The sequence below is a fragment of the Zingiber officinale genome, chromosome 7A (assembly GCF_018446385.1).
Source record: "Zingiber officinale cultivar Zhangliang chromosome 7A, Zo_v1.1, whole genome shotgun sequence".
NCBI lineage: Eukaryota > Viridiplantae > Streptophyta > Magnoliopsida > Zingiberales > Zingiberaceae > Zingiber > Zingiber officinale.
This window is the reverse complement of record NC_055998.1, coordinates 104776464-104791427: the sequence shown is the minus strand read 5'-3', so window position 1 is coordinate 104791427 and position 14964 is coordinate 104776464. Positions and strand designations below refer to the sequence as shown.

At 36.8% G+C, this 14964-nt stretch overlaps 1 protein-coding gene across 1 annotated transcript; it reads right to left on the bottom strand.

Moving 5' to 3' along the window:
• Positions 1-13760: 13760 nt before the first annotated feature.
• Positions 13761-14459, bottom strand: LOC121999585 (calmodulin-binding protein 25-like). Its single transcript, XM_042554245.1, has one exon. It carries the CDS (start codon positions 14457-14459, stop codon positions 13761-13763), a length of 699 nt encoding a protein of 232 aa, XP_042410179.1.
• Between the last annotated feature and the right edge of the window lie 505 nt (positions 14460-14964).

The window sequence follows — 14964 nt, the reverse complement described above, 5'->3', positions numbered from 1 at the left end:
CGGACACGCCGAGGAGTAGGAGTTTCATCTCCGAACCTCGTTACATCGTCGAGTTCGAGTTTGAGGTTTGATCTTTCCTTTTTGCGTTTCTATTTAGTTATTTCCGCTGCGCTAACCCTCATCGTAGGAAGAAACGAGCAATTTGGGGTCGGCTATTCACCCCCCCCCCTCTCTAGCCGTGACCATCGATCCTAACAAAGAACCTCTTGGTTCAATTAGATCTCATCCATCCATTTTAAATTTAATGATGTAGATCGCATTCTTTCCTAAGAGACACAATATCTCTTCATTAGATGTCACCCTTTAGGAATCAATGAATGAGATTAAGCCATCCAAAGGGCACTTAAACCTTTCAAGTTGGATGAACAAGATTTGTCGATCTTGATCCAACGATTTAGATTTAATTTCTCGTTCAATTTAAATTTCCAATAGGATTATGATTCAATCAGCAAAATACCAACTTTTCACTAGCCTAATTCACCCTTATTCACCGATTGAATCCTAATTCCGTTGGCATAATACCGACTGAATTAGAATTCAACCTATAAACCCAAATTTATCGGCTAAATAATTTAGTTGGTAAACCCAAATTTACCGATTGAATTCTTATTCAGTCGGTATTTTATTGATTGAATTGAATTTAGTTGGTATTTCATCGACTGAACTACAACTCAGTCGGTATTTTGCCACAAAATTCTGATTCAGCCACAAAAATCTTAACTTTGTGCCCCTACCTCTAAACCAACAACTAATATATTATTTCAGTCATTACATAACGACTAAATTAAATTTCATCACTATTTTCATAGCTATTTGAGGATATTCTTGTAGTGAATAATCCAAACGAAACTAGCCATAAATGACAATTGTAGAGTTAATGGAAATTGTTATTTTTATAAACTAATAAACTTAATTAACCGAGAAAATATATCCAAGGAATTGTTGGAGTGTATACTAAAAGCCTAACTTTTGTAAACATTTATTTTTGAAATAAAAGAATCACATTGGTCAAATGTCTATATTTGTTTGTTGAATATAGTTGTTCAATTAATTTATAAAGTAGATAACATGCTGTGTGGTGTCACACATAGAAGATCATGTTATCAGCTCTTTATAAATTATAAACAGTTGCTCGCGACTAAGATGGAAAGAAGCAAACCATTGGTATAGTCGTAGTGTAATTAGGTATTAGTTTATCTTGACTAATAAATTACACTAGTACACTCTAAGTATTGAGTAGGACCATTTTAGGTAAGTTCTTTTTATACTGACTTAATAAAAGAATTAGACCTTAGTTATTATGGAAGTGTACTCTTAATCCTAATATAATAACAAGCATATATATTTAGTATCTATTTCTTTAACTTATCAAAGGGTGAGATTTAGTTTGATAAATCAATAGGCCCGATAAGTTGGAAAATGATATTACTTATAGTGTGTGTTGTTGATTATAGAAGGAAACTGTGTCTTAGTTATCTAGGTTGAGAATGTCCCCAAGAGGAGCTCATAAGGATTGCCATGTTAAACCCTGCAGGTGGACTTAGTCCGACATGACAATGAAGTTGAGTGGTACTACTCTTGGAGCTAGATATTAATTAAGTGAGTTGTCAGTAACTTACTTAATTAGTGACCATTTGTTATTTTAAACACAGGGAGACTAACACACTCATGATAAGAAGGAGCCCATAAATGTAATTTGGGATTGATGCGGTAGTGCAATAATAACTCTCTAGTGGAATGAGTTATTGTTGATGAACTTGAGTTATGTGTTCGGGGTGAACACGGGATACTCAAGCTCATCGGAAGGCCAAAACCAATTTCTCTTCTAGGTCCCTGTCGTATCCTCATTAAAGTCTCAAGTCCATCCAAATAAAAGCCCTTCTTGGTGTCCAAGAAAGGAGGTCGGCTCATTGCTTGGTGACCAAGCAATGGCCAGCCGCTATCTCCTTAAGAGGGTCAACCCTCTTGCTTGGTGACCAAGCAAGTAGGGGTCGACCATAAAAAATTTAAATAGGAGGGGTGTTTTCAATTTTTAAAATCTTCTCTTTGTAGAAAACTATAAGTTTTAAAATAGATATTTTAATTTTAAAAATTTTCCTTATTTGAATTAGGTCACATGGTTTAATAGAGAGTTTTAAAAGTTTTAAAACTTTCCTTTTTTAACCATCCTCATGGTTTTAGAAAAAATGAAGAGAAGTTTTAAAAATTAAAAATTTTCTATTTATGTTAAAAAAAGGAAACTTTTGAAGAGAAGTTTTAAATTTTAAAACATGGTTTTAATTTTTAAAACTTTCTTTTTTAACATCCACTTTAGGAAAGAGAGCTTGTAAAATTTTATAAGAGGATTTCTTCTTCTAAAATTTTATAAAAAAAAAATTATTTCTTCCTATAAGTGGTCGGCCACCCTTGCTTGGTGCCCAAGCAAGGGACCGGCCAAGATTAAATCAAGTCAATCATTGATTTGGTGATTGATTCAATTAAGAGGAAAGAAAAGGAAAAAGGAAAAGGAAAAAGGAAAAACTAGAGGAAGATTTTAATTTTTTTAAAAATTCTTCCCTTATTTGCCTTGGGCAAGTAATATAAAAGAAGGGGTAAGGAGGCCTCATGAGATACAATTCTTATTCTCTTGTTGGTGATCTCTTTGGTGGCCGACCCTCTCTCCTTCTCTTCTCCCTTTGCTCTCTTTTTCTCTTTAGTGGTGGTGGCTGAAAGTTTGAGAAGGAGAAGAAGTCTTTGGGTGGTGTTCATCTTGGAGGATCGTCACCCACATGATGTCCAAGGCGAGGCGAGGAATACGGCAGAAGATCTTGAGGTCATTAGCTTGCAAAGAAAAGGTATAACTAGTAATTTTCTTCCGCATCATGCTAGTTATTTTTCTTTGTTAGAATTTCAAACACAAGTGGCATTAGATCTAGTTTTTTCGAATTAGTAATTCGTGTTTGTGTTTTTTCTTTGTTTTTCAAATTTGTGATTCGATTGTTCTTTTTGGTTAAACCTAGAGTTATATAAGGAAATTAAATATTAGCTTTCCTTAAAAGGCTTTGTCTAGGCGGTGGTGGATGCTCCCATACCCAAGAAGGTCATGTGCATCGCTATGCAGTCCTGGAAGTCAATTTTAGAAATTAATATTTAATTGAATTTATAATGTAGGTGGATTTGGATCAATAGTGTTAAGTTCCGCTTGCAATCCAAGTCTAAACCATTAAGAATAGATAAGTTAAATTTGGAATCAATGATGTTAAGTTCCGTCTGTGATTCCTAATTTTACTTCTAAAGAACACAACAGGTTGTTTATGAAAGGTTCGACACTTGTACAAAATTTTTGTACAGTGGAACCAATACGATCTTCCTAGGACCAACCAACAATTGGTATCAGAGTTAGCGTTTGCTTTTGTGTTTTGGTTTTCAAATTAATTATGCACATGTCATACATAATTTAGGCAGGATAATAGTAGGATGTGCTAACTTTGTGGTTGCAGACTCCAACTATTATGGCATATAGATATTGTGTGTGATTGGACCCTTGGACATGTCATGGGTATTATTTTGTGTGCATGATTGTATGTATCAAATACAGCAGGAGTTGTATTATTTTTAGAATTTTATTTTTGTTTGATCTAGAATATATGTACATTCCTTTATGGAATATAGGATCGATATATATAAAATTCTATATTTGTCGCGGATCGTATCTTTGCGAGGCATGGTGTTATTGGAGGACCAGAGACGCAACGGAATAAGAAGCAAGATAGATGCGACAACTTGACCCGATGGTAGTGGCTAAAGTAGGCAGCAGCTAGGGTGGGAGCATACTGAAGACAGTGATGGAAAAAGTCATAATAGTTAGAAAATTAATTTCTAAATTTATTGCTTTTATTTACTGTGATGTTTATGTGCATGTGATGTATGCTAGCATAGGTTAAAATCCTCAATTTTTAAAAAAAACTAAGTGGGAGAGAGATTTTAATAAATTCCACGGTCTCCATTACTGGTTTGTAAGTGATACAACAAGCTTGCGTGTTGGCTCTGAGTGCCTCTCTCTACAACGAATGGGTTTTTTACGGATCACTATATCAAACTTCCTTTATGGATGGTTATAGGAAATTATTTAGGAGCGTGTGATCTTCTCCAACTGAAGGGGCACAATCCTATTTAATGGACTAAGTATCAAGTAATGGTATACACTTAGACGCATTCAATAGTATCCTCCCCAACGGAGTCACTGCTATTGTTTTGTGTGACCAAAGAAAAACCAACTATTAATTTTATTTGTCATAAATTTAGGATGATAAGATAATAAAATTAATGGGTTACACCCTCCTCTTACAAATGTAGAATTTGTATACGTCCACACTAACGTGGCATGCAATATTCACGGAGTTTTGAGGTGTTGGTAAATTTAAATAGTATTGTTTGAGGAATCAATATTATTCTAAATTTAGAGTCCTGACCAAAATTTATTTTGTAATTCTTAGGATGACTTTCAACCCACTGGCCATTATTCTAAAAGAGAATAGACTTACTGTTCCAAATTATATAAATTGGAAAAGAAACCTAGATATTGTCTTAACTCCTGAAAACTATAAGTTTGTACTGTCAGAGGTATGCCCAGATATACCTAATGGTGACTCTACCCCAGAGGAGATTGAGTATCATAAGAAATGAGTAAAAGTAGATAAGATGGCGCGGTGCTACATTTTGACTTCAATGTCAAATGTATTACAACATCAGCATCAAGATTTACCAACTGCTTATGATATAATGAACAATCTCAAAGAACTCTTTGGGCACCAAAGTCGGACTGTTAAGCAAGAGGCAATGAGAAAGTTAATGATAGCCACCATGTCTGAGGGGACATCCGTAAGGGAGCATATCCTCAAAATGATGGCTTATCTGAATGAAATACAAGTCCTTGGAGGAGAAATCGATGGGGAAACCTAGGTCGATATAATTCTCCAAACGCTACCCAGAAGTTTTGAGCAGTTCCGCCTGAACTATAACATAAACAAAAGAGAGTATATGTTGGTGGAACTTCTGACAGAACTACAGGCAGTAGAAGGTATATTTTGTCACAATTCTCAGATTCACTATGCTGAAAATGGTTCTACTTCTAAGTCGAAAGGCAAGAAGAAAAAGAAACAGGTCTTTTTAGCAAATAGAGTGAATAAACCTCAGGGTATAGGACAAAAAGATGGAATGAAGAAGCCGAAGGGCAAGTGCTTCATCTGCAAGCAGTCAGGACATTGGAAGGCGGACTGTCCTCGTAGGAGTCAGAACAATAAAGGTATATCTCATGCTCTAGTAGTTGAAACATGTTTAGTGGTGTTATCTACCAGCACCTGGTGTGTAGATACGGGAGCCACTAATCATGTCTGCAATTCTTTGCAGGGGTTCTAGGAAACCCGACGACTATTTGAAGGAGAGATAACCGTCTACATGGGCAATGCTACTAGAGTGTATACTAAAAGCCTAGCTTTTGTAAATATTTATTTTTGAAATAAAAGAATCACATTGGTCAATATCTACATTTATTTGTTAAATGTAATTATTCAATTAATTTATATTGTAGACAACATGGTGTGTGGTGTCACACACAAAAGATCATGTTGTCGGTTCTTTATAAATTATAAACAGTTGCTCACGACTAAGATGGAAAGGAACAAACCATCAGAATAGTCGTAGTGTAATTAAGTATTAGTTTATCTTGATTAATAAATTACACTGATACACTCTAAGTGTATTGAGTAGGACCATTTTACGTAAGTTCTTTTTGTACTGACTTAATAATAGAACTAGACCTTAGTTATTATGGAAGTGTGTGCTATTAATCCTAATATAATAACAAGCACATATATTTAATATTTATTTCTTTAACTTATCAAAAGGTGAGGTTTAGCTCGATAAATCAATATGCCCGATAAGTTGGGAAATGATATTACTTATAGTGTGTGTTGTTGATTATAGAAGGAAACTGTGTCCTAGTAATCTAGGTTGAGAATGCCCCTAAGAGGAGCTCATAAGGATTGTCATGTTAAACCCTGCAGGTGGACTTAGTCCGACATGACAAAAAAGTTGAGTGGTACTACTCTTAGAGCTAGATATTAATTAAGTGAGTTGTTAGTAACTTACTTAATTAGTGGACATTCGTTATCTTAAACACAGAGAGACTAACACACTCATAATAAGAAGAAGCCCATAATGTAATTTGGGATTGGTGCGGTAGTGCGATAATAACTCTCTAGTGGAATGAGTTATTATCGATGAACTTGAGTTGTGTGTTCAGGGCGAACATGGGATACTCAAGCTCATCGGAAGGCCAAAACCAATTTCTCCTCTAGGTCCCTGTCGTAGCCTCATTAAAGCCTCAAGTCCATCCAAATATAAGCCCATCTTGGTGTCCAAGAAGGGGGCCGGTCCAATGCTTGGTGACCAAGCAAGGGCCGGCCGCATCCTCTTCTATGGGGGTCGGCCCTATTGTTTGGTGACCAAACAAGTAGGGGCCGGCCACATTAATCAAACAAAGAGGGTTGTTTTGAATTTTTAAAATCTTCTCTTTGTAGAAAACTATAAGTTTTAAAATAGTGATTTTAATTTTAAAAACTTTCCTTATTTGAATTATGCCACATGGTTTAATAGAGAGTTTTAAAAGTTTTAAAACTTTTCTTTTTTAACCATCCTCATGGTTTTAGAAAAAAGGAAGAGAAATTTTAAAAATTAAAAATTTTCTATTCATGTTAAAAAAGAAAACTTTTGAAGAGAAGTTTTAAATTTTAAAACATGGTTTTAATTTTTAAAAGTTTCCTTTTTAACCTCCACTTTAGGAAAGAGAGCTTGTAAAATTTTATAAGAGAATTTCTTCTTGTAAAATTTTATATAAAAAAAAATTTCTTCCTATAAGTGGTCGGCCACCTTTACTTGGTGCTCAAGCAAGGGGCCGACCAAGATTAAATCAAGACCAATCATTGATTTGGTGATTGATTCAATCAAGAGGAAAGAAAAGGAAAAATAAAAGGGAAAAGGAAAAACTAGAGGAAGATTTTAATTTTTGTAAAAATTCTTCCCTTATTTGCCTTGGGCAAGTAATATAAAAGAAGGGGTGAGGAGGATTCATGAGACACAACTCTTATTCTTTTGTTTGGAGATTTTCTTGATGTGGTCGGCCCTCTCTCTTCTCCCTTTCCCTTTGCTCTCTTCTCCTTGGTGGTGGTGGTGGCCGGATTTTAGAGGAAGAGGAAGAAAGCTTTTGGGTGGTGTTCATCTTGGAAGATCGTCGCCCACACGACGTCCAAGGCGAGGCGAGGAATACGGCAGAAGATCTCGAGGTCATTAGCATACAAAGAGAAGGTATAATTAGCAATTGTTTTCCGCATCATGCTAGTTATTTCTTTTTGTAAGAATTCCAAACACAAGATGCATTAGATCTAGTTTTTCGAATTTATTTTTCTAGTTTGTGTTTTCTTTGTTTTTTCGAATTTGTGATTCGATTGTTCTTTTTGGTTATCCTAGAGTTATTTAAGGAAATTAAATATTAGCTTTCCTTAAAAAGCTTTGTCTAGGCGGTGGTGGTTGCTCCCATATCCAAGAAGGTCATGTGCCTCGCCATGCAGTCCTGGAAGTCAATTTTGGAAATTAATATTTAATGGAATTAATAACATAGATGGATTTGAATCAATAGTGTTAAGTTCTGCTTGCGATTCAAATCTAAACCATTAAGAACAGATAAGTTAAATTTGGAATCAATGATGTTAAGTTTCGTCTGCGATTCCTAATTTAACTTCTAAAGAACACAATAGTTTATTTAAGGAAAGGTTCGACACTTGTACAAAATTTTTATACAGTAGAACCGGTACGATTTTCCTAGGATTAACCAACAAAACGAACCTTCGGAAATGAACCAAACGTATCTTTGGCATCAAGGCTTGGTCATATTAACTTAAGTAGGATTCAAAAGTTCATAGCCGATGGACTCTTGGGTTCATTAGAGTTGGAAAACTTTCCAACCTGTGAATCTTGCTTGGAAGGTAAAATAACCAAGAGACCTTTTAAGGCCAAGGGGTATAGAGCCAAAGATGCGTTAGAATTGGTTCATTCTGATTTGTGTGGTCCTATGTCTATCCAGGCAAGAGGTGGTTATGAATATTTCGTCTCCTTTATAGATGATTATTCAAGATATGGATACATTTACTTAATGCGTTGCAAGTCTGAATGCTTTGATAAGTTCAAAGAATATAGGGCTGATGTGGAGAAACGTCTTGGTAAAAGTATCAAGACACTACGGTCTGACCGTGGTGGTGAATACCTCTTTGGAGAGTTTAGAAATTACTTATCAGAAGTCGGGATTCAATCCCAATTGTCTGCACCTAGTACACCCCAACAGAATGGTGTGGCGGAATGAAGGAATAGGACTCTTATGGAAATGGTTAGATCGATGATGAGTTATTCAGAATTACCAAATTCATTTTGGAGATATGATCTGGAAACAGCAGTGTACATTCTGAATATGGTACCTTCTAAAACAGTTCCTTCTACTCCCATGGAATTATGGAATGGGCGTAAGCCTAGTCTGAATCATATCCGGATATGAGGTAGTCCAACACATGTGCTGAAGGGAGATACTGACAAGTTGGAATCACGTACAGAAGTTTGTCTGTTTGTGGGATATCCTAAGGGAACGAAAGGTGGTTTGTTTTATAATCCTAAAAATCAGAAGATCATTGTTAGCACCAATGCTCGATTTTTAGAAGAAGATTATGTAATGAACCATAAGCCCATGAGTGAAATAGTTCTGGAAGAAATGAGAGAGGACACGTCTACTTTAGTACCAACAATACAAGATAAAGTACCACAAGAAACTGCAACACGTGTCACACATGATACACAACCAGCGATAATGCCTCGTCATAATGGGAGAGTTGTAAGGCAACCTGAGATATTCATGTTTTTGGGAGAGTCTTTGGACTTGATCCTGGGTAAACATGAACCTGATCCCCGTACATATGACAAAGCACTCCAAGATATAGATGCAGTATCTTGGCAAAAGACAATGAATTCTGAAATAGAGTCTATGTATTCTAATAAGGTCTGGGAGCTTGTAGAACCACCAGATGGTGTAAAAGCTGTTGGATGCAAATGGATCTACAAAACGAAAAGAGGGACAGACGGGAAGGTAGAAACCTTCAAAGTAAGGCTTGTTGCGAAAGGGTATACTCAGAAAGAGGGAATCGATTATAAGGAGACTTTTTCGCCGGTAGCTATGATAAAGTCTATCCGGATACTCTTATCTATTGCTGCTCATATGGATTATGAGATTTGACAAATGGATGTCAAGACAACATTCCTTAACGGAAGTCTTGAAGAAAACATCCATATGAAGCAACTAAAAGGGTTCATTGAAAAAGGCAAAGAGCATCTAGTGTGCAAGCTCAATCGGTCCATTTATGGACTAAATCAAGCTTCAAGATCTTGGAACAACCGGTTTAATGAAGTAATCCAGTCATATGGATTTATTCAATGTCCGGATGAGTCTTGTGTATACAAGAAGTGTAACGGAAACGTGGTGGTATTTCTTGTACTATACGTAGATGATATTTTGTTAATTGTCAACAATGTCAAAGTATTATCGGACGTAAGGGTATGGTTGTCCAAACAATTTAAAATGAAGGACCTAGGAGAATGTGCACACATTCTTGGGATCAAAGTTATAATGGATCGCAAGAAAAGAATGTTGTGTCTATCCCAAGCTTCATATATAGATACAATCCTTGCTCATTTTAGCATGCAGAACTCCAAGAAAGGTTTCTTACCTTTTAGCTATGGAGTAGCCTTATCTAAAGAGATGTCTCCGAATACATCAAAGAAGATAGAGGACATGAAGGCAGTTCCTAATGCTTCGGTTGTGGGAAGCCTAATGTATGCAATGCTGTGTACGAGACCTAATATCTGTTTTACCGTGGGCATGGTTAGCAGATATCAGAGTAACCCTAGACAAGGACATTGGACTGCTTTAAAACATATATTGAAGTACCTGAGAAGGACTAGAGATTATATGCTAGTTTACCAAACAGACGATTTTCTCCCTGTGGGTTACACGGATTCAGATTTTCAATCAGATAGGGACAACAGTAAGTCTACATCAGGCTATATGTTTACTTTAGGAGGTGGAGTCATTGCATGGAGGAGTGTTAAGCAGAAATGTGTTTCAGACACAACCATGGAAGCTGAGTATTTGGCAGCCTCTGAGGCAGCCAAAGAAGCAGTATGGCTCAGGAATTTCCTAATGGACTTAGATGTGATTCCTGGTTTGCCCAAAATCATCACAATTTATTGTGATAATAACAGTGCAGTTGCAAACTCGAAGGAACCACGAGCCCATAAGGAAAGTAAACATATAGAGCGCAAGTACCACCTGATACGAGACATCGTCAAGCGAGGAGAAGTTGTCGTCGCCAAGATTGCATCAGCAGATAGCCTGGCATATCCTTTCACTAAGACCCTTCCGGCGAAAGCTTTTGATTGACATGTGGGAGGGATGGGAATCAGATGTATGGCAACAGATATGGCAGCTTAGTTTTTTATTATAAGTGGGAGATTATTGGAGTGTATACTAAAAGTCTAGCTTTTGTAAACATTTATTTTTGAATAAAAGAATCACATTGGTCAAATGTTTATATTTATTTGTTGAATATAGTTGTTCAATTAATTTATAAAGTAGATAACATGGTGTGTGGTGTCACACACAGAAGATCATGTTATCAACTCTTTATAAATTATAAACAGTTGCTCACGACTAAGATAGAAAGGAACAAATCATTGGTATAGTCGTAGTGTAATTAGGTATTAGTTTATCTTGACTAATAAATTGCACTAGTACACTCTAAGTATTGAGTAGGACAATTTTAGATAAGGTCTTTTTATACTGACTTAATAAAAGAACCAGACCTTAGTTATTATGGAAGTGTGTACTCTTAATCCTAATATAATAACAAGCATATATATTTAGTATCTATTTCTTTAACTTATCAAGGGGTGAGATTTAGTTTGATAAATCAATAGGCTCGATAAGTTGGAAAATGATATTACTTATAGTGTGTGTTGTTGATTATAGAAAGAAACTGTGTCCTAATTATCTAGGTTGAGAATGTCCCCAAGAGGAGCTCATAAGGATTGTCATGTTAAACCCTACAGGTGGACTTAGTCCGACATGACAGTGAAGTTGATGATACTAATCTTAGAGCTAGATATTAATTAAGTGAGTTGTCAGTAACTTACTTAATTAGTGAACATTCATTATCTTAAACACAGGGAGACTAACACACTCATGATAAGAAGGAGCCCATAAATGTAATTTGGGATTGGTGCGGTAGTGCAACAATAAATCTCTAGTGGAATGAGTTATTGTTGATGAACTTGAGTTGTGTATTCGGGGTGAACACGGGATACTCAAGCTCATCGGAAGGCCAAAACCAATTTCTCCTCTAGGTCCCTGTCGTAGCCTCATTAAAGTCTCAAGTCCATTCAAATAAAAGCCCTTCTTGGTGTCCAAGAAAGGAGGCCGGCCACTATCTCCTTAAGAGGGTCGGCCCTCTTGCTTGGTGACCAAGCAAGTAGGGGTCGACCATAATAAATTCAAATAGGAGGGGTGTTTTGAATTTTTAAAATCTTCTCTTTGTAGAAAACTATAAGTTTTAAAAGAGAGATTTTAATTTTAAAAACTTTCCTTATTTGAATTAGGCCACATGGTTTAATAGAGAGTTTTAAAAGTTTTAAAACTTTCTTTTTTTAACCATCCTCATGATTTTAGAAAAAAAGGAAGAGAAGTTTTAAAAAAATTAAAATTTTCTATTCATGTTAAAAAAGGAAATTTTTGAAGAGAAGTTTTAAATTTTAAAACATGGTTTTAATTTTTAAAACTTTCCTTTTTAACATCCACTTTAGGAAAGAGAGCTTGTAAAATTTTATAAGAGAATTTCTTCTTGTAAAATTTTATAAAAAAAATTATTATTCCTTCCTATAAGTGGCCGGCCACCCTTGCTTGGTGCTCAAGCAAGGGGTCGGTCAAGATTAAATCAAGCCAATCATTGATTTAGTGATTGATTGAATCAAGAGGAAAGAAAAGGAAAAAGAAAAAGGGAAAAGAAAAAACTAGAGGAAGATTTTAATTTTTGTAAAAATTCTTCCCTTATTTGCCTTGGGCAAGTAATATAAAAGAAGGAGTGAGGAGGTCTCATGAGATACAATTTTTATTCTCTTGTTGGTGATCTCTTTGGTGGTCAACCCTCTCTCCTTCTCTTCTCCTTTTGCTCTCTTTTTCTCTTTAGTGGTGGTGGCCAAAAGTTTGAGAAGGAGAAGTCTTTGGGTGGTGTTCATCTTGGAGGATCGTCCCCCACACGACGTCTAAGGTGAGGCGAGGAATACGACAGAAGATCTTGAGGTCATTAGCTTGCAAAGAAAAGGTATAACTGGTAATTTTCTTCCGCATCATGCTAGTTATTTTTCTTTGTTAGAATTCCAAACACAAGAGGCATTAGATATAGTTTTTTTGAATTAGTAATTCGTATTTGTGTTTTTTCTTTGTTTTTTGAATTTATGATTCGATTGTTCTTTTTGGTTAAACTTAGAGTTATATAAGGAAATTAAATATTAACTTTCCTTAAAAGATTTTGTCTAGGCGGTGGTAGATGCTCCCATACCCAAGAAAGTCATGTGCCTCGCCATGCAGTCCTGGAAGCCAATTTTGGAAATTAATATTTAATTGAATTTATAACGTAGGTGGATTTGGATCAATAGTGTTAAGTTCCGCTTACGATCTAAGTCTAAACCATTAAGAACAGATAAGTTAAATTTGGAATCGATGATGTTAAGTTCCGTCTGCGATTCCTAATTTAACTTCTAAAGAACACAATAGATTGTTTAGGACAGGTTTGACACTTGTACAAAATTTTTATACAGTGAAACCGATACGATCTTCCTAGGACCAACCAACAGAAATTTCATCATCAAATTCTTTCGAAGCAAAAGCAGAAGTCGTTATCTTAACGACTTCTTCAAGTGTGCCCTATACTCTCTCAAACGAGGTAAATCATAGAGGATATTTATCCTACCATAACGATCCTTTACATGAGAGAAATTAGACATTCAATGAAGTATTTTATTTCAGTTAAAAATTGATATCAAAATTTATTAGAACAATCGTTGATACAAATACCAACTATGCTAATTCATAGGAGCACAAATTATTCTATGACGTAGCTGACTAATATAGCTGACACTTTTCAATCTCCTCATCAACCTGAGTACTTCATCTTTATCAAAAGCATGGCTTCAATCTATCTTTCAAATAATTTGGATATTTAGTTCTTCTAAGTCAGTTAATTTCAAAATAGATGGTCCAACTCTATATATTTCACAATTCAAGAAACATGATAACTTCATATTTCACAACTCAAGAAGCATGATAGCTTTCTTTACTGATTTCACTTTTTTACTACGATGACTCCATATAACAATCTAATATCATCAATAATTCAATCATCATAAATATATAATTTTCTGATTAGTTGAGAAGTGCACCCTCGTACTGTCACATAGTTTAATACACTAGAACATTGTTTTGCATGATCTTCAAATTTGTGCTTTGTGGGGCCATAGCCCTGAGCTTAGTGGTAACGATGCCAGCAGTACAGTACGGTGGAGACTGGAGAGTAATTAATTAAACAGAAATTTAAAGGAGAAGGAGATGAACAGAATGTAGCGCCCGCGCGTCACATGGCGTCCCACGACTCCAAGGTCGGGAAGGCCGGCATATCTAGTCCGTCAAGGTCGAAATTCGGGATATGGTCAGACAAAACGACGGACACGCCATCATCCGCGACGCAGTCCAGCAACGGCGCCGAGGTATCGAGGGTGGACTGGCAGACCTGTCGCAGAGCGGCGCGGTCGCCCACCGCTGCTAGCTCCGGCTCCGACTTCACCATCGGCTCGGCAGCCAGCATCCCGCGGTCGACCTGGAAGCCAGTGACCCGCTGCACCATCTCCCTGAAATTGGTCGGGTCGGCGTTGATGTAGGTGGTGGGCGAGCGATTGGGCGCGCGCGACCTCCGCTTGGAGATGCGGCCAGAAGGGGAGTGGCCGAGCAGCCGGAGGGGGTATGCGTCGGGAGTGTGGCTATGCTGGCGGTGGTGGAGCAGGAAGGGGGAGGCGGAGGACGTGGCGGCGGACGACGGAGAGGCGGCGTCGGAGGAGGAGTTGTCAGAGAGGGAGATCTGCAGGGCTCGGGTGACGGCCTGGTTCTCGCTGGCGAAGGCCTGGCTGATCCAGGCCGAGTCGGAGCGGTACTGCCAAGGATCCAGCGCCGAGCAGTTCTCCAACATGGCGACGGAGGAGAAGCAGGAAGCGGCCGGTGCCGTAATTGATTGGGGGAGGGTGTGAACGGGCTTAAATAAGGCATTAAGCGTATTCATCGTGGCACGTGTCCATCTAAATAATAATAATTATTATAATTATAATTAAAATTGGGAAAGGATATTCATTCGGAGGTGGATGCGACGTGGATAAGACGTTGACTATGGAGTCGCGTCGCCGTTGGACCCACGCGGAGCTGGTGGAGCATGATGACTATTCTGACACTGTTTCTGCATAATTACTATTCTGACACTGTTGCTGCCGAAGGTTAAGAGCCTAATAGATTGATCATACATGTAAGGATGAAAATAGAATGCGACGGGCGTGGTGGATTTGTGATTCTTGCCCTCAAATTATAGATCTGCCGTCATCTCTGTCGTCTTTATTTTTGATTTTGTTTAATTGGAGAATTTCTATTTCTGTTTAATCTGTATCTCCATTCCACTTCAAATGTCTATTAATTTAGCCAAATAGATTTTTAATTTTTAATTTCTTTTATATAAATATTAATATGAGAAATAATTTATAAAATATTTATTATTATTATTATTATTATTATTATTA

What these genes read in the sequence shown, in the direction of transcription:
- LOC121999585 (XM_042554245.1), bottom strand. Translation starts at nt 14,459, where the DNA reads ATGAATACGCTTAATGCCTTATTTAAGCCCGTTCACACCCTCCCCCAA.